The sequence below is a fragment of the Halichoerus grypus genome, chromosome 4, assembly GCF_964656455.1.
Source record: "Halichoerus grypus chromosome 4, mHalGry1.hap1.1, whole genome shotgun sequence".
Lineage (NCBI taxonomy): Eukaryota > Metazoa > Chordata > Mammalia > Carnivora > Phocidae > Halichoerus > Halichoerus grypus.
In genome coordinates, this window is record NC_135715.1 from 184998597 (window position 1) to 185019699 (window position 21103).

Here is a 21103-nt window from a genome sequence, read left to right on the forward strand (position 1 = left end):
GAGGCAAGTCAAAACTCAAGAGGAAACAGCCGATGCAAGACGTTTACTGTTTATTACAGTCTTGCACGGGGTGGCCAAAACCTTGGTAGAAAGCCCACCCTCCCTCCGGTCAGCAAAGCCAGGGAAGAAGCCCAGGGCCACTAAGCTTTCTGGGTAGCGAGGGGGAAATGCTAGAAAGGAGAAAGTCACAGAGAGGAACCCCAAATTCTGTGTCTAAACCCTCTCCACCTCGCTGGCTGACGCCCGGGACCAAGTGAAAGCAGGCTGAACTAGTCTGAGCTGTACCCGATGAGGAGGCAGGGGGTGAAGTCTGAGCCTGGCCTTGTGAGTGACCTGCTAAGACAAGTGGAGCACATTCTAATTCCAGCAACAGGTGCCAATTAGCTGCCTATTTAGTAAATCTAGATCCAGCCTGGACACAGGGTGTTCGGAACAATAATCAGATACTTATCATACCTTCAACTGGCACTGCTGCTCAGAACCACGGGTCTGAGATTTTTCATCTGACCTGAAACCACTTATTCCTACATTCCATCAAATCTAGGACTTTTCTCTCCCCTAATCTTCCGTCAAGGTTTCCCCTGAACCCCATGGTGTGTGGGACAGAGAGAGTCTACACTGGTTCATACCAAACAATGCACTATAGTTCCTATAGTGGTAATGTCAACTCTACCCCCACTGGAAACAAGAGTGGGAAGTGTTCAGGGGAGGGTTGGCCCTGAGCTCAGACACTTGTCTTACATCTTCTGCCAGAGCTGCTGGGGAGGCAGGGAGGACCACACTCCACCCCACCACCTCCAAGGGCCCATCTACGGTTGCCTGTGTTTAGATGGGGAGGAAGACGCAGGACCCCAGCCTTGAGGTCTCAGGAGCACAAGCCTTAGCTGCAAAATGACGTGTCCCCAGCTTCTGGCTTGTCTGGTGTCTATGGCCACTTCCCAGGGTCTCTGAGAACAGTGACGGAGCCCGTGGCAGATACTCTCTGCATGCCCTTGGACATGTCTGCTCTTCGAAGTTTTTGCAAAATCTTGTGTCACTGCCTGTGGCCTGAAGTGTCCTTTACTTTGTGACTATTCAGGAAATACAATAGTCCCTGGGTTCCTACAGTGTACCTTTGTCTGATGGCAAGTGGTAAATCGAGGCCCAACCTACTCAAGCTCCCTAGGGAGCAAGGACACAATTTCCAATACTGGGTTCTTACAGGCACAGCCCAGAAAAGCCTTTATTTTCTTCACATCTTGGCCTGGGATCCAGGCTCTTGGATATACGTGAGCCCCTCACTCACCCTGACTCCACATTCAGGAGGCTAAAGTCCCCCCTCCAACACCGTGAATTGTTCATGGGAGGGAGTGCCGTAGACTATGGATGGAATGCCCAGAAAAGGCAGGGTGGGGTCTCCTTTCTCTATGGAGGGGAGGGTGTCACCTACAAGACTGAGCCCACTGGCTGTTCTCAAATGACGGGAGAAGTTGCAGAAATGGCATCTGACCTCCAGGGAACTTTCCCTGTATTCCCTTTATGCCCCAGCGTAATGGGCCAGAGTCAAATGAGAGAGGTGAGGTTTCAACTTCAGTGTCATCCTCTTGAGAAATCAGTACAGCTCTGCTGGTTGTGGTCTTGCCCATGAACTACTGGACCAGGACACCAGGGAGGCCACCTGCTGCTGACCAACCTCATTCTAAGGTGACACATGGGATGGCCCACAGAGCCTGGTGGAGAGCTCCAGGGCCACACCTCTGTGTTCCCGGGGCCACTTGATGACCTGGCCAGGCCCTCGTGGTCCTTGTGTACAAGTGTGCTGGGTCCTCCCGGGTGCCAGCCCATTTCACGAGCACAGTACTTGTGCATGTGGGAAACACGGGCCCCAGGTAGGACTTGGCCCTGGGGGAGAGCTCATTAGACTCTAGTTGGGTTTCCCCTGGGCCAGGACCGTTAAGCTGATGGTTTGCGGAGGCCAACCTCATCCTCTGCGCGCGGGACTTTCTCAGCCCCAGGCACCCGTGCCCTGGGAGTGCCCAAGGTCTCCCCAGCCACACCCACTTCTAGCCAGAGCTCCTGTTGGTAAGGCAGCCTCCCTTCCCTTCACCTCCGGATGATGGTCAGCAGGTGTGGACTTCTCTGTCCAGGCCAGAAGCTTGTCTGTGTGTGCGCCAACTGCCAAATATCAAAATCATCTCAGAACCAAGTCCTTAAATTGGTTAACCTTCATGTAGAAAGAAATAATGGCGCTCCTACTACTAGTTTCGAGGGGTTAAATAGTTACAAGAAGGATTTTCGGTTTCAGTTTCTCTGAAGAGGCAACGGAAACCAGTTCTAAGGAGACTGCAATACTGAGCAGGATCACTAGAGGGGAGGGCAGGCCTTCAGAAAGTGGCCCAGACGGCTTTCTCAAGTTGCCCGGAGGTTCTCTCCATCACGTCACTCCCCACAACCTGCACCCCTTAACCTCTCCCCAGAGGCCTCTTCCCAGCCCCCTCCCCAAGGAGTCACTCTCTTCCCTCCCACTTCACCCCCAGCAATCCCTCTGGCTTTGTACAAACTTTGCCGTGACAGGAGTCTGCAGCTCGGCCACCACCTGGACAGTCGCTGAGATTCTGCTCCGCCCCCATCTCAGCCCCTCAACACTGAAATATTGCCACCAAATGCCCACAGAATCCGTACGGGACAACTGTATTATGACCATGCAATTGCAAGAGGGTAGGACTCCCAGCCTCTTTACCCATCAGGGGCACAGGTAGATGAGAACTCGTGGAAAGAGATATGCACCCAGATGCCGGACCCAATTCGGGGTGTTATTGGGCCCCTCCGAAGTGCATCCCTTTCCCTCACCCCAGTTCCAAACCAGCGGACAGATCAGTATAAAAGCGAAACAGATGGGGTTCAAAATACCAGCTTTCTTCCTGATAAAAGCTACATTGGGAGTCATGGCTTAGCATGTAGCAAAAAGGGATCCCTCAAACCGAACCCCCCAGTTGAGCTTATCCACACAGCCTCAGGCTGCTCCAATCAATCATACACACCCCCAGCCTCCCACAGCCCCCCAAGCTCCTGTCCCTGCGCGCTTGACCTTGGAAAAGCCACAGAGCCCTGGCCTCCCCAGGCGCCATGAGCCCAGGAGACCCAACAAGGAGCGGGCTCCCCCTTCCACCAGAGAGTCTCCCCAGAAAGGAGGGAAGGGCAGGGGGTCCAGGTGAGTCCCACTGATGGACTTCCAGGGACATTGGGGCAGGGCCTGAGTGCTCCCACTCACGTCCAGGCGCCGGCTCCCCCTCCATTTCCACATCCACAGAGGTGCCGAGGCTGTTACCCCCTTGCCCCAGTGGCCACTGTTGCTGCTGCCGCCACATCTTCCCGCCCTTGAGTTCCTCTATTGGCCTCTATTCCAGGTGCCCTAAGCAGACCCACCAAAGAGCTGGCACGTGTATGCCAACACCCAGCACGGCGGTGGCCTTGGGTCAGCCCGCTGCCCAGGGACAGAGAAGGAGAGGGACAAGGGACACTAGGAAAGGCTGGTGTCATCTGTGTCCCGTGGAGGCCAGAAGTGGAGGATAGCTGTGCCCAACAGTGGCTCAGCTTACTAGTCCTTCCACCCCTGCGAGGGAGGGAGGGAGAGAGAGAGAGGGGCAGAGAGACCCAGGCGTGTGCAGCGTCCGGTGTAGACACCTGGCCCATGGGTAGCGGAGTCCTTGTCAGCACCCTGGAATCCCCGCCAGACTGCCATTCGCTTCTTTGGGGGAAAGACAGAATATCCATGGAAACAGGGGAGAAACCTCCTTCCCCTGTAGTTTCAAATGTCATGAAGTCTTCTGGGTCACTTCTCAGGCTTTGTGCAATGATGGCTCAGATCCGAAGGAGAAATCTGTGGACAGACAGGACTCCGAGGCGGAGGGTCACGCTCCCCGCAGGGCTCACCTCCCCGTGTGCGCCCAGGTCCTGTCGGTTCCAGCCTCCCTTTCCATCCAAGGGAAGCCTATGCTGCTCAGCATTCCAGTGACTGCTTTTCGGGTGTCGCGGGGCTGCAGTGGGGAAGTAGCCCTGCAGTCAGGGCACCTTCAGCCCAGGCACCTGAGATGTTAACCAGAGTCACTGCCTTGGCTGTGGCCTTGCAGATTTCTCTCTTACCTCTGGCGGATTTCCAGGAACACTAAGCCCATTTCCCCCCCGTTTATGATGCTGAGCATCTGGGCTCTCTCCAGCCCTGTGTTCCCACGCTGGGACCTTGCTGGACCCAGGCTCTCCCACAGGAAGGAAGAAGATGGGAAGTTTCTGTCTTTCCCTCTTTCGCCCCCCCAGCCATGTCAGCTAGGGGAAGGGGCAAACACGGAGGTCCCCCCTGCCCACCCCATTACACTCAGAAACCCTCTTAGACAGAAGGGCAGGAAGCGCTTGAGGACACAAAGATGTTTCTGTGTCTTTGCGCCAACAAGTGAACCCCTGGGGCCTGGCCTGGCTCCTCCAGGCCCTCATAGTCCCTCCTCGGCCTCCATTCCTGCTGTTACGTGTCTCGGGGCCTGAGAACCCTCGTGGAGCTGCAGGAGAGAGACAATGCCCAACAATTCAGAGATACTTTCACTTCTCTTTTCCCCATTTGGGCGGAGCTCCCTGTGTGTGAGGCAATTCACAAACTTCCTGCTCTGGGCTCGGCAGCCACCCTGAAGCAGGCCACCCCAACGGAGGGTTCGGAGGCCACATTTGAGGCCCAGGTGGGGCCCAGGTGGGGCCCAGGGGGGGCCGGAGTGGGAAGATGGCCGATGGAGGCAGCGAACTCAGCACCAGGTCAGTCTTGATCTCCTTCCCTCTCACCCCTGTCTCTCTGGCCATGGACTGCTTTGCTGTCTTTCTAAAGACTGAAGTTGAGACACTAAACTAAATTTCTACTTTAGACCCGGTTTGCAAGAATGCCGGCTTGCCATATACGAAAGGGCAGGGAGAGCTAATGAGGAAATCAGGTGTTCATCCAGCCTGCCCCACACACAGGACCTTCTTGTTTTGCAACCCTGCTCAGCTGGAGGCCTGTCTGAAGTCCCGGCCCTTTATGAGGCTTGCAACAGGGATTTGTTGTCTCCTCGTGACCTCTGAACCTTCTCCTTTCCCTCCCGCCTCCTCTCCCTTCATGAGTCAGTGCAAAGAAAATATACAATTCAGGGTCAACACCTGACTTAGGCTCAAACACGGGGTGCTGTGGTCTCACATCTGTCCTGTGAACAGGCCTCCATCGGGCCCTGCTCCTCTCTGGCTGGGGGGCCAGGTTCTCCCTCGTCATCTTGACCGAAGGAAGTAAGAGGAAGAGAACCAAAGAGTAGTGCAGGCTCAGGGGTTTTATCTTGACTATAATTTTCTGTTCTGGAATGGGTTATGTCTCTGACCCCTCAAAAAAGGGGGGGGGGGCGGAAATCCTATATTTTTCTCTACTAATGGGTCAGAAATAATATTACTTAATATTTTAATCAATTTATTGTTTAATACAAAAGAAATGCATTATACATTCTTGTTCATAAATTTTTAAACAAAATGGAAGTATGTCAAGGGAAAGAGCCCTGTTTATCACCTATCCCACAGCAGCTTCCAGTCAGGGTCCTATTAAGTATTTCCGGCATAGCCTTTCAGGTCTTATTCTATACATTTCTATGTATGGGTTTGTTACCTAAATATGCACTTTGTGCCTTGTTTTTTTAATAAATGGGATTATATTGTACATGCTGTTCTGCATTTTTCATTTTCTCTTATTTTAATAGTGAAAATCCTAGAGATCACCTTAATATAGATCTACTTCATTCTTTTTAAGAGCTACATGCTATTCCATAGAATCGATATACCGTAATTTTTAAACCATCCCTCCAGCCCCCATTGATGGACATTTAGGTTATATTCAGTTGTTCGCTTTACCAACAAGCTATGATAAGAATCATCTGTTTCCTTATACTTTTGCACATTTAAAAGTATTTGTCTCGTGTCAACAACCAAAAAAGTGGAATCGTGGAGGCAGCAGTTACTAATATTTACTTGTTTATACATCCTGCCAGATTGTCAAAGTAGCTGAACCAATATATTCTCTTAACAATATCAAATGAGATAAACCATCTCCCCACACCCAAACTTTGCAAAGGTGGTGGGTAAAGAGTTGCATCTTGTTTTAATGTGCATTTTCCTGATTCCATGGGAGGTTGGACAGTATTTATTGGCCATTTGCCTCTTCTATGAATTGCTGGTTTATTTATTGCCAGTGTTACTCAGTTGACATGATTGTCGTTTCTTTAATGAGAAGGGAGAATTTGCTAAATATTCTGAAAGTTATACTCTCCTTGTCTCTGAAATTTGTTTATGGTGACTTGATCTTATTAAGGCTTAAAATTTACAGTGTAGGCTTATTATAGTATTGATTTTATAAGCTAGATGCACCCTCTGTTGTTATAAATAATTAATGTGACGTGGAAAAGTTACTGGTGAATTCCATACACGATGTTCAGCCACAGCTCTTGAGCTCTTAAGATGGCAGATTCAAGTCTACCTTCACAGCAAGCCAAGTTCCTTCTCTTACATCTCAAAAAATGTTTTCTCTCTCAATTGTGGGGCAAAATTGTGCTTCCTCTGAAGCAACGTTAGCCTTCACAGCTTTTATCTGCTCCCTGAATATTCCTCTCTTTTGCTTTTTTACTTTCTGCTCAGAATGATTGTCTCATACTTTTCTTCCATGACAATTATTTAATTTTTAGTAATTTTTGCATTTCTTGTCATTTCTATTTTTTTTAAGTTGATTGTGTTTATTTGGGGGGATCTTAATTTGTTTCTGCAGCTCTGCAGCCTCCACTGTAAGCCACATTGTTTGTGTGTGTGTGTGTTTACCATCCCATCTTCAGGCTCTTGCTGTATTTATTGAGGTTCTTGTGTGATTGTAAGTGCTTTGGGGAGGTTTTCTGCATCCTCCGGGTTATTCTTCCAGGTTGATTCTGTCCGCAGTTTGCTTTCTGTGCTGCTTTACTGGCTTTTTCACGTGCCCATGGTAGTTTTATATTCCGTTTCACTCGTGATGGACCCCCAACCTCCACTCTACACAGGCTTACTCTGGGCGAATGATTTCTTTCCCCGAAATGTCCAGTCTTATCGGAGACTGAATTTCTTCCCATCTGATCTACAGTTTGAGGGCTCTAGGTTTATTCTTACCCATTTTTCCTGAGGAAACTTTAATTAGTTAAACCATCCCTTCCCCCCTGATCTGTGCTAACCCAGTGGTCATGTATGCAGGACCTGTTTCTCGAGCTCTCTCCTCCACTGTTGGCTGTGCGAGCCCCTCCTTAAGCCCCGTACACCATGCTGTGACAGGGACCACGGCTTCAGATGAACTTTTGATATCTGTTGAAGTAAATCTTTTCTTCTCTCCTCCCAAAGTGGCTTGGCCCTTTGCATCTCCAAATTGGCTTGTCAACATCCTGCCACGAATTTGTTTAGGATGGCATTGAATCTATAAATCAATTTGAAGAGAATTGATATCTTTATAACATTGTGTCTTCTATCTCATTACTATGGTATATTATTAGTTAAAAAATATTTTCTAGTAAAATTTATATTTCTCTACCTAGAGGTCTTATACTTCTTCTGCTAGATTTATTCATAGATACTTGATATCTTTATGCTATCAAATCTACATAATTTAAAATAGATTTTCTAGCTGCTTGTTACTAAGATAAAAAATAAAGGGAAACTTTGCCAAACTCTTGAATTCTAAGGACTTCTATGGAGATATATATGTATATATGTGGATTTACATGGATACATAGTGTCAGTTTTGTTTCTTCTGATCTAATCCTTCTACTTATTATTCCTTTTTCTTGCCTTACTGCGTGGGCGAGGACTTTGTATATGGTGAACATGAGTACTGATAGTAATGATTCCGTCTTGATCCTAACCCCAAAGGGAAAGTTTTTATCACTGCACAATTATGGGTGATGTTTGCCCTAGATTTCTTTTATAAAAAGGCTTTATAAAAGACTTAACAGATTAAAGAAGTTTTATATTGGCATCTGATACTTTCAACATGGGAGGTGTTTGTGGCCCTGTTTTCTGTTATTTCTGCCTGTTCTCACTCACACATTTTTTAAACAAACTTTTAATTTTGGAATAATTTTATATTTACAAAGATGTTGCAGAGACAGTACAGATTCATTTCCTGTGACATTATCCCTCTGACATGACTGTGGTACATTTTTCAAAACTGAAAAACCAATATTGGTAACATCACTGTGCATTAAACCCTGGACTTTTTTTTCAATTTCATCAGTTTTCCCATTGATACACATTTTCCATTAATACACATTAATATACTGTTCCACAATCCAATCCAGGACTCCACTTTGCATCTAGCCATCCTGTCACTTATTCACTTCTGGTGTGTGACAGTTTCTCAGTCTCTCCTTGTCTTTCACGACCTTGACAGTTTGAAAAGTAGTGGTCAGGCATTTTGTAGACTGCTTTTTAACTTGCATTCATCTTGATGGTTTTCTCATGATTAGCCTGGGCTTACAGGTTTTACGAGAGCATACCAAGGAGGTGAAGGGCACAGAGGGTGTATCTAGCTTTTTAATTTAACAATAAAAAATATTGTTAAGCCAATCTCCTCCTCACATCACATCAGGGGATATATGCCAACCTGACTTATCACCAGGGAAGTTGACCTTGATCATTTAATGAAGGTGGTGTTTGCCAGGCTCCTCCACTATAAATTTACCATTTTCCCCTTTCCACAAAGAAAAGGGAAACATTCTGTTCTGTTCACAAAGATTATTTTGCTTGGTATCTTTGCGTACTAGCATTGTATTGGGAAAATTACTTTTAGGTAAAATCGAGGACTGCAATGAAGGTACGACTTTGGGAAGAGTTTTGGTTTGCTGCATCCAGGTACCTCCGGGAACACTTTAACACAAGTCAGGGTCTGAGAGCACCTCGGGGGAAGCCAGGTGGTTCCAAGACCAGAGCTGCCCCCTCCACTCCATTCTCACTGGGAAGATGTCTGGGGGTGGCTGGGACTCCGACTGGACCCTCCACCTCGTGTGGACTCCAGACTTCATTTCTGTCCCCCTCACCCTTTAAAGTTGTCAAACCCGAGGTTCTGATTCCCTAGGATCAACAAATGCCTCAAGTCAAAAGTGGTTCTGTGCTTGCTTGCCTCTCTGGTTTCTCCTTTCACCTTTACCTTTGCCTGGTTTCATCTCTTCAGTAACATTTTTAAATGCTTTTTAAAGCTGTCTTGCTTGTGAGAGTTGGGAGAGATTGGGGTTTTTGAATCCTGCCCCACCACACCAGGAATTTACAGCCATGGATTGCCTAGTTGATTAGCTGTCAGTTTTCAAAGTTTATTGCTTGAGATTTGGTCGTGGTTCATGAATTTTTTTCTCTGAATGCTTTTAAGATTTTTCTCTTAGCCTTTATACTGTAATAAGTCTAGATTTGTTTGTTTCTTAAAATTTTTAAATTTTTTGTTTTTGTTTTGTGTTTATCCTTTTGGGGTTTCTAGACTTTCTTGAATTTGTGAGTTGATGTCTTGTTTTTTTGTTTATTGGGTTCTGTTTTTTTGGTTTTTGTTTTAATTGAAGTATAGTTGGTATATAATATTAGTTTCAGGTGTACAACATAGTGATTTGACATGTATATATGTTATGAAACGATCACCACAGTAAGTTTAGTTACCATCTGTCACCATACAAAATTCTTAAAATATTATTGACTATATTCTCTGTGCTGTACTTTACATCCCCTTGACTTACTTATTTTATAACTGGAAGTTTGTACCTCTTAATCCCCTTCACCCTTTTTACCCATTCTCCCACCTATCTCCTCTTGGGCAATCATCGGTTTGTTCCATGTATTTATGAGTCTGTTTCTGTTTTGTTGTGTTTATTCATTTGTTTATTTTTTAGATTCCACATGTAAATGAAATCATATGGTACTTGTCTTTCTCTGACTTATTTTACTTAACATAATACTCTCTAGGTCCATCCATGTCATTGAAAAATGACAAAATTTCCTTCTTTTTATAGCTGAATAATATTCCATTATATAACATATATATATATATATATATATACCAAATCTTCCTTATCCATTCCTCTATTGATGGAAACTTACGTTGTTTTCGTATCTTGGCTATTGTAAACAATGCTGCAATGAACATAAGGTGCACATATCTTTTTGAATTAGTATTTTCATTTTCTTCAGATAAATACCCAGAAGTAGAATTGCTTGGTCATATGGTATTTCTATTTTTAATCTTTTGAGGAAACTCCATACTCTTTTTCATAGTGGCTGTACTAATTTATATTCCCACCAACAGAGAATAAGTGTTTCTTTTTCTCCACATCCTCACCAACACTTGTTATTTCTTGTCTTTTTGATTCTAGCCATTCTGACAGGTGTGAGGTGACATTTCATGGTTTGGATTTGCACTTACCTGAAGATTAGTGATGTTGAGCATCTTCTCCTATGTCTGTTGGCCATCTGTCTGTCTTCTTTGGGAAAATGTCTATTCAGGTCCTCTGTCCATTTTTTAATTGGATTGCTTGTTTTTTTCTGGTGTTGAGTTGTAGGGATTCTTTATGTTTTAGATACTAATCGCTTATGGAATATATCATTTGCAAATATCTTCTCCCTTCACTAGGTTGCCTTTTGTAGATGGTTTCTTTCACTGTACAAAAGTTTTTAGTTTGAGGTAGTTCCCAATTGTTTAGTTTTGCTTTTGTTGCCCTTTCCTAGAGACAGATCCAAAAAAATATCATTAAGACCATTTGTGGCACCTGGCTGTCTCAGTCGGTAGATTATGTGACTCTTGATCTCAGGGTCATGAGTTCAAGCCCCATGTTGGTCATAGAGTGTACTTAAAAAAAATATTGTTAAGCCAATGTCCAAGAGTTTACTACCTATTTTTTTTTAGGAGTCTTATGTTTTATGTCTTACATTTAGGACTTCAATCCATTTTGAGTTTATTTTTGTGTATGGTGTAAGATAGTGTCCAGTTTCATTCTTTTGCATGTAGCTGTCCAGTTTTCCTAGCACCATTTATTGAAGATACTGTCCTTTCCCCATTGTATATTCTTGCCTCCTTTGTCATAGATTACTTGGCTGTATAAGTGTGGGTTTATTTTCAGGCTCTCTATTCTGTTCCATTGATCTTTCTATTTTTGTAGCCAGTACCAGACTGTTTTGATTATCATAGCTTTGTAGTATATCATGAAATCTGGGATTGTGATGCCTCCAGCTTTGTTATTCTTTCTCAAGATTGCTCTGGCTACTTGGGGTCTTTTGTGGTTCCATGCACATTTTCGGATTATTTGTTTTAGTTCTGTGAAGAATGTTGTTGGTATTTTGATAGGAATTATATTGAATCTGTATATTGCTTTGGGTAGTATAGAAATTTTAACATTAATTTTTTCGATCCATGACCACAGTACATCTGTCCACTTATTTGTGTCATCTTTAATTTCTTTCATCAGTGTCTTATAGTTTTCAGAGTACAAGTCTTTCACCTCCTTGGTTAAATTTATTCCTAGGTATTTCATTATTTTTGGTGCAATTGTAAACAGGGTTGTTTTCTTAATTTCTCTTTCTGTTAATTTATTATTAGTGTATAGAAAATACAACAGATTTCTGTATATTAATTTTGTATCCTGCAACTTTACCAAATTTATTTATTAGATCTAATAGTTTTTTTGGTGGAGTCTCTAGGGTTTTCTATATATACTATCATGTCATCTGCCAACAGTGACAGTTTTACTTCTTTACCAATTCAGATGCTTTTTATTTCTTTTTCTTGTCTGACTGCTATAGTTTAGGACTTCCAGTACTACGTTGAACACGAGTGGCAAGATAGGGGACATCCTTACCTTATTCATGATCTTAGAGGAAAAAGCTTTTAGCTTTTTACTATTGAGCATGATGTTAGCTGTGGGTATGTAATTTATGCCCTTTATTATGTTCAGGTATGTTCCCTCTAACCCTACTTTGTTGAGAGTTTTCATCATAAATGGATGTTGAGTTTTATCTAATACTTTTTCTGCATCTGTTGAGATGATCATAAGACTTGTATCCTTCATTTTATTAATGTGTGTTTCATGTTGATTGATTTGCTCATATTGAACCACCTTTGTGTCCCACTTGATCATGGTGTATGATCCTTTTAATGTATGTTGAATTAGGTTTGCTAATTATTGAGGACTTTCATTTATCTGGTATTTAAAGCAGAAATATAGTAGTCTTAAAATGATTTAGGGTGATTTGAAAATTTTAAAAATGTATTGGAATGGTTTATTTAATATGGATATTTTCTGTTCTTTGAAGGTTTGCTGAAAATTGTCTTTAAAACTATTTGAAACTGATATTGTAGTGGGGGGAGAGGGCAGGGTGATTTTGCAGCTTCTCCATGTTTAAAGAGTAATATAATGTAGTGATTAAATAGTGTGCTATTTAATGCTGGCCAGGAGGGAAGGTTGGAGCTCAGGGGATAGGTAGGAAGTTTGGGGAAGGGTGCTCTGAACCCTAGCTCTGCCACTACATAGATGTAAAATGTGTCCCCTCAGGATTTTAAAGATATTTTCTTACAGATCATGAGGTCTACCATACGGTCTGGCGAAGTATATATTTTATCAGTATGAAATAACCTACATTCTTTGTAATGCTTTTCAACATCTATTTGCTTCTGATTTTAGGTTTGCTACAAAGCATTCTTTGCATTTGTTTAGTGTGTCTTTTCCAATCCCTTTATTTTCAGTCTTCTTGAGCTGTTTAATTTTTTATATGCCCCTTATAAATAGAATATAATGTATATAAAAATTAACCCAGGTGGATTAAAGTCTTGAATGTAAGACCTGAAACCATAAAATTCCTAGAAGAAAACATAAGTGGTAAGCTCCTTGATACTGGTCTTGGTGTTGAATTTTTGTATTTGATCCAAAAGCCAAGGCAACAAAAGCAAAAATAAACAGATGGTATACATCAAATTAAAAAGCTTCTGCACAGCAGAGGCGCCTGGGTGGCTCAGTCGTTAAGCGTCTGCCTTCGGCTCAGGTCATGATCTCAGGGTCCTGGGATCGAGCCCCGCATCGGGCTCCCTGCTCGGCGGGAAGCCTGCTTCTCCCTCTCCCACTCCCCCTGCTTGTGTTCCCTCTCTTGCTGTGTCTCTCTCTGTCAAATAAATAAATCTTTAAAAAAAAAAAAAAAAGCTTCTGCACAGCAAAGGAAACCATCAATCAACAAAATGAGAAGGCAGCCTGCTGAATGGGAGAAAATATTTGCAAATCATATATTCGATAAGGGGTTAATATCTAAAATACATAAAGAACTCTACTCAATAGCAAAAAACCAATATGATTTAGTGAAGTATTTTTTTAAATTTTTATTGTTATGTTAATCCCCATACATTACATCTTTAGTTTTAGATATAGTGTTCCATGATTCATTGTTTGTGCATAACACCCAGTGCTCCATGCAGAACGTGCCCTCCTCAATACCCATCACCAGGCTAACCCATCCTCCCACCCCCCTCCCCTCTAGAACCCTCAGTTTGTTTTTCAGAGTCCATCGTCTCTCATGGTTCTTCTCCCCCTCCGATTTCCCCCCCTAAAAATTGGCAGAGGCTCTAAATAGACATTTTTCCCAAAAATGACATACAGATGGCCAACAAACTCATGAAAAGATGCTCAACATCACTAATTATCAGGGAAATGCAAATCCAAACCTCAATGAGATATCACCTCACACCTGTCAGAATGGCTAATACCAAAAAGACAAGAAATTGCAAGTGTTGGTGAGGATGTGCAGAAAAGGGAACACTTGTGCACTATTAATAGGAATGTAAATTGGTGCAGCCACTATTTAAAACAGTATGGAGGTTCCTCAAAAAATTAAAAATAGAGCTACCATATATATGATCCAGCAATTCTACTTCTGAGTATTTATCTGAAGAAAATAAACATGCTAATTTGAAAAGATATATTGGGGTGCCTGGGTGGCTCAATCAGTTAAGCGGTTGCCTTCAGCTCAGGTCATAATCCCAGGGTCCTGGGATCGAGCCCCATGTTGGGCTCTCTACTCAGCAGGAGGCCTGCTTCTCCCTCTCCTTCTGCTGCTGCTCCCCCTGCGTGTGCCCTCTCTCTCTCTCTGTCAAATAAATAAATAAAATATTTTAAAAAAAAAGAAAGAAAAAAGAAAAGATATATTCACTCCTATGTTCCTTGCAGTATTATTTACAAAAGCCAAGATAGGGAAACAACCTAAGTGTCTATTGATAGATTAATAGATAAAGAAGATATGACATATATGATATATATTATATAATATAATAAATTTGACATGTATAGTATATAATATATAATATAATACTACTCAGCCATGAAAAAGAAGGAAATCTTGCCATTTGTGACAATGTGGATGGACCTCAAGAGTATTATGCTAAGTGAAATAAGTCAGACAGAGAAAACCAAATACCGTATGATTTCACTTATATGTGGAATCTACAAAACAAAACAAAGAAACAAAAAAAACCTTCATAAATACAGAAAGAAGATTTGTGGTTATTAGAGGGGGTTGAGGGTAGGCAAAATGGATGATTGGGACAATTGTATGGTGATGAATAGTAACTAAACTTATTGTGGTGAGTTTGTCGTGTATATAAATATCAAATTATTGTGTTGTATACCTTAAATTATGAAATATCATATACCAATTTTAGATCAATAAAAAATACATATAGCTGAATTTTATTTCCTATCCAATATACATATTCTTATATTTTATGTCAGTTTATTCCATTAATGTTTATTTCAATCACTACTATGTTTATATTTATTCTTACTATCTTAGTTATTACTCAATATTTACAAGAATTTCTTCTTATTCTCTCACCCTCTTTCTTACCTGTTTTTGGATTGATTGCATTTCCTTTGTTCCATATTTTTTCCTCCAATACATTGGAAGTACTGCCTTTTTTTTTAGTTGAAATTCAATTGTTAATAAACATACTTAGTCTTATATTATACTCTCAATGTCTGGAGTTATTTGATATCTTTTCCTAAGCTAAAAACTGGAACTTGATTTTCTTTTTCTCATCCCTCTTCCTATGCCCTCCATGAACTTTTTGAGTCTGAAAATGTCTTCATTGTACTTTTATACATAAATGAACATTTGGGCATATTTAGAATTAAGGTTTAAAATGGTTTTTCACTTAAAATTTTGGACATTTTTCTTCATTGTTTTCCTGCATTCAGTGTTGCATATGAAAATTCCAACTTCCATCAGATTTTCACTCCTTGTGGGTAAGTTGCTTTTCTTTCTGGAACCATTATGATTTGTTATCCTTGATGTTCTAGATTTCACCATAATACATCTAGGTATGGGTTTTAAATATTCATTTTCTGCCCTTGAGGAGCCTTTTTAATATTAAAGTTCTAGCTTTCTCTGACTGACTTATTTCATTTGGCATAATACTATCTCCATTCATGTTGTAGCAAATGGCAAGATTTTATTGTTTTTTTTATGGCTGAGTAATATTTCATTATATATGTCACACCTTCTTTATCCATTCATCAGAAGATGGACATTTGGGCTCTTCCCATAATCTGGCTGTTGTTGATAATGCACAGAGAAAGACAAATCATATGATTTCACTCATATGTGGAATTTAAGAAACAAAACAAATGAACATGGTGGGGGGGGGATAAAAGGAGAGGAAAACCAAGAAACAGACTCTTAACTATAAAGAATAAACTGGTGGTTAAGTGGGGGATGGTGGGGAAGGATGAATTAACTAGGTGAAGGGGATTAAGGAGGGCATTTGTTGTGATGAGCACTGGGCATTGTATGAAAGTGCTGAATCACCAAATTCTACACCTGAATCTAATGTATGTTAACTAACTGGAATTTAAACAAAAACTTTTTTAAAAAGTTCTAGCTTGCATTCTGAAAATCGTTTTTCCTCTTTTTATTTGATTTTTTTTGTTCTCATTCTTTCTCCTCTCCTTCTAAAACTCCCTTTGGCAGAAAGTCAAAACATCAGATTACACAATATATCTTATTTTTTTCATAGTTTCCACATCTTTTTTCTTACATTCCAGAAAAAAAAAGTAACTAATTAACTTTTTGACTGAGTCTATTCAACTGTTAACATGCCTACTTTTATTTTTTAAAACAGTTTTAATGAGGTATAATTTACATACTATAAAATTCACCTGTTTTAAGTGTACAATTCAATGATTTTTAGCAAATTTATAGAGTTCGGCAACTATCACCACAATCCAAGTTTAGAACATTTCATTACCTCACAGAGTTTGCTCATGGTTGTTTGTAGTCAGTCCCTATTCCTATCCCCCAGCCCCAGGTAACTACTAATTTACTTTCTGTCTCTGTAGATTCATTTTTTCTGGACATTTCATATAGATGGAATCATATCATATGTGGTCTTGCACATCTGACTTCTTTCACTGAGCATAATATTCTTGAGGTTCATTCATGTTGTAGCGTGTGTTCATGTTTTGTTCCTTGTTATTGCTGAGTAATACTCCATTGGATGGACCTACCACATTTTATTTATCCATTTACCTGTTAAGGGACATTGGATTTTTTCCACTTCTTGGCTATTATGGAAAATGCTTCCATGAATATTTGCATATTTGTATGAACAGGTTTTCATTTCTAGGTTGATACTTAGGAGTGAAATTTTTGGGTCATATGGTAATGTTATGCTTAACTTTTTAAAAACCTATCTTACAGTGTTTCCAAAGATTCCCACGAGCAGAGTATAAGGGTTCCAGTTTTTCCACAATCTTGCTAACTATGTCTTTGATTATAGCCAATCCAGTAAGTATACATTGGTATCTCATTTTGGTTTTAATTTGCTTTTTCCTAGTTACTAATGATGTTGGGCATCTTGTTATGTGTTTGTTACCTTCCACATATCTTTTTGAAGAAATAGCTATTCAAATCGTTAGCCAATCATTTAATTGGGTTGTTTGTCTATTGAGTTGTAGGAATTCTTAATGTATCTGTGTACAAGTCATTCATTAGAAATATGATTGGCTAATATTTTCTCCCACTCTGAGATTAGTCTTTTATTTTCTTAATGGTGTCTTTTGAAGCACAAATGACTTAAGTTATTTGAATTCCAATTTACCAATTTATTCTTTTATGGATAGTGCTTTTTGGGTTTTTTTTTAAGATTTTATTTATTTATTTATTTGAGTGAGAGTAAGAGTGAGAGAGATCACAGAAGGAGAGGGAGAAGCAGACTCCCCACTGATCAGAGAGCCCAACTAAGGGCTCGATCCCAGGACCCTGGGATCATGACCGAGCTGAAAGCAGATGCTTAACCCACTGAGCCACCCAGGCTCCCCTGGATCATGTTTTTTGATATTGTAGCTACCTTTTAGTCTAACCCAAAATCACAAATATTTTCTATCTATTCTTTGAAAAGCTTTATCATTATCTCTTGTACACAGGATACTACATAATCTGTGGGACCCAGTGAAAAATGAAAGTGGAGGGACCCTTGTTCAAAAATCATTATGAATTTCATAACAGTGAAAGCAAGGCATTAAACCAAGTACAGGGCCTTGTGTGACTGCATAAGATGCATGCCTCTGAATTTGGCTCTTATATTTAGATCTATGACCCCTTTTGAGTTGATTTTTGTCTAGGTGTGAGGTGAGGGTATAAATTAATCTTTCTGTATGTGGATATTTAAATATCCTAGCACCATTTGTCGAAAAGACTTTTCTCATTGAATTGCCTTGGTACTTCGAAAATCAATTATAAGGGTTTATTTTTCACTCTCAATTCTAGTCCATTGATCGACGTATCTATTTTTATGCTAGTGCTGTAACTGTCTTGATTAATGTGGCTTTATAATAAGCCTCAAATTCAGGAAGTATAAATCCTTCAACTCTGTTCCTCAAGACTATTTTGGCTATTCTGTATCCTTTGTATTTTCACATAAATTTTTGGATCAACTTCTCAGTTTCTGGAACAAATCTTGCTGGGATTTTGATAGGAATTTCACTGAATCTATAGATCAATTAGGGGAGAATTGCTATCTTAAAAATATTGTTTTCCAATCCATGAACATGGAATGTTTCTATTTATTTTGATCTTTAATTTTTTAGAACACTTCATTTATTTGAGAGAGAGAGAGAGAGAGAGAGAGCTCACACAAGGGGGGGAGGGGCAGAAGGAGAGGAAGAAGCAGACTCCCTGATGAGCAGGGAGCCTAACATAGGGTTCAATCCCAGGACCCTGGGATCATGACCTGAGTTGAAGGCACATTTAACCAACTGAGCCACCCAGGCACCCCTGATCTTTAATTTCTTTTAGCAATGCTCTGTAGTTTTCAGCATGTAAGACTTGCTTTTTGTTAAATTTATTCCTAAATATTTAATTCTTTTGCCTACCTTTATTTTTTAATTTGAAAACTCAACTTTTAAATTTCTAAATTTCCTGGTTGTTTTATAGACACAATATTATCTCATAAGCTGTGAGAGTATGAAATATACTCTTTATAAAGTCTTGCTTTGTTGGCTCTATTATTCGTATTTCCTCTGATGTTACCAAAAAAACAGTAAAGAAGGATCTGAAAGGACCTGGGTGGAACCCTGATGCACTTCACTAAGCCAATGTTAACAGCCTGGGGTATTTCCTTTCCCAAACTTTACACACAAATGCAAGATTTTTATTACTTTAATTTGTATAAAAATGGAATCATAATATATTAATCTGAACTTGATGTTTTTATTTATCAATAAAACTACGCCCTTCCATCCAAATTACTAGAAATAAATAACTACATACTATTCCAACAGTATGGATTTGCCATAATCTCTGCAACCATTCAGCTGAATGGACAATCAAGTTGTTTTCAGGTTTGGGGGGTCTTACTAATTCCCTTTTAAAATAATTTAGGGATATATTTATATGCTTTTTTCCTCCTTTTGTTTGTTGATGTACTAAATTATCTAAAGAGATTTCCTAATGTTGAACCATCTTTACTCATTTCATTATTTAACTTTTCTTCCTCTTTTTTTTCCTTACTATGATGGTTTCATGATTTTTAGGCTAAAATTTTTTATTATTGATCTTTTTATTAATTGAAGTATAATTAACATACAATTTTATATTAGTTTCAGGCATACGGTGTATTGGTCCAACAATTCTATACATTATTCAGTGTTCATCATGATAAGTGTAGTCGTCATGTGTTACCATATAACATTATTACAATATTACTGACTGTATTCCCTTTGCTGTACTTTTCCTCTCCGTGACTTATTTATTTTATAACTGGAAGTTTGTACCTCTTAATCCCCTTTACCTATTTCACCCATTCCATCACCTACCTCCCCCTGGCAACCACCAATTTGTTCTCTGAATTTAAAAGTCTGATTTTTTGTTTCGCTTTGTTTTTTAGATTCCACATGTAAGTGAAATCATTTGGTACTTGTATTTTTCTGTCTGACTTATTTCACTTAGCATAATACTCTCATCAACATGAGTGAACCTAGAGAACCAACATTTAAAAGAATGGCAAGATCTCATTCTTTTAAAAATTAAAAATAGAAATACCACATGATCCAGTAATTCCACTACTGAGTATTTACCCAAAGAAAACAAAAACACTAATTCAAAAAGATAAATGCACCCCTACATTTATTGCAGCATTATTTATAATAGTCAAGATATGGAAGCAGCCCAAGTGTCCATTGATAGATGAATGGATAAATAAGATGTGGTGAATATTTACAATGGAATATTACTCCTCCTCTATTTCTGAAATAGTCTCTAACCACAAGGTCTATATTATCTTTGATCCAACACATTACTTGTTGTTTTCTTTTGTAAAATCTGTGGATGGTTTATTTTCTTTAACCTGCAGCCTGTTCAGCATCTACTTATAATTTATTGAGACTTCTTTTGTGGCCAAGATTATGATTCAGATTGATACACATTTCACAGACTGGGAAAAAATGGTGTGTTCCTTGTTTTTAGGTCACAAGATTAAATGATAAATTATTCTTGCTAATTTATCCAGAGCCTGTATACTTTTCAAATATTTTATTTATTTATTATGAGAGAGAGAGAGAGAAAGAGCTGCGGGGAGGGGCAGAGGGAGAAAGAGAGATAGAATCTCAAGCAGACTCCCCAGTGAGCACAGAGCCCTACTCAAGGCTCAATCCCACTACCCTGAGATCATGACCTGAGCCAAAATCAAGAGTCGGATGCTTAGCCAACTGAGCCACCCAGGAGCCTCCAGAGCATGTATTTTTTGATCATTTTTTGAATATGTGAAGAGTCAAAAACTAGAGGTGAAATGTTTTTCAACATCCATAAAACATTTGTTCCATTATCTGTTTCTTGATTTTTGCTTTGATATGGTTATGAATACCCTTATTTTTTGTTTTGTTTACATTTGAATACCATAATTTGCCTATCTTTGATTTTAACAAGTTTTGTGTCACTTTGTCTTTTTTGTGTCTCTTCTTGGATTCCATTTTTCATCTGTGCCTTTCAATATCATCTATTTTTTTTGGCATTTCCATTTAATATTTTAAATAATATATTTTCATATGTGTATTTTTTCTGTTTTAACTTTTTTTTTTAAGATTTTTTATTTATTTATTTGACAGAGAGAGACAGTGAGAGAGGGAACACAAGCAGGGGGAGTGGGAGAGGGAGAAGAAGGCCTCCCACAGAGCAGGGAGCCCAATGTGGGGCTCGATCCCAGGACCCTGGGATCATGACCTGAGCCAAAGGCAGACGCTCAACAACTGAGCCACCCAGGTGCCCCTCTGTTTTAACTTTTAGAACTCCTCTCCTATTGTTTTCCTTGTTTTTTCTCTCAAAAAAATGCAAGCTATGTTTTCTTTTTATTCTATTTTATAGCATTTCATAGGGTTTTGTAGGGTCTGATTTCAGTAAACCTGTGATTTCTAGAATAATTTTCTGCATATAGACCCGGTACATATTTTGTTAGATTAATACCTAAATATTTCACATTTTTTGTGCTATTGTAAATGGTAGTGTTTTATTTTATTTCAAATTCTAATTTTTCAATGCTGGTATATACAAAATCAATAGA

At 40.1% G+C, this 21103-nt stretch overlaps 1 protein-coding gene across 10 annotated transcripts in view; it reads left to right on the top strand.

Moving 5' to 3' along the window:
- The first annotated feature begins 4614 nt into the window (after window positions 1–4614).
- SP100 (SP100 nuclear antigen) overlaps window positions 4615–21103 on the top strand; it is a 95974-nt gene continuing 79485 nt past the window's right edge. For 7 of the 10 annotated variants that reach the window (XR_013447404.1, XM_078071437.1, XM_078071438.1 and 4 more), the window contains exon 1: window positions 4617–4776. Coding sequence is in view for 9 of the 10 variants with exons in the window: in XM_078071437.1 (XP_077927563.1) it covers window positions 4745–4776 (32 nt within the window). In the remaining variant the exon portion in view is untranslated. Of the gene's footprint in view, window positions 4777–21103 lie in introns of all 10 variants that reach the window. The other 3 variants (XM_078071442.1, XM_078071443.1, XM_078071445.1) reach the window with 3 other exon arrangements.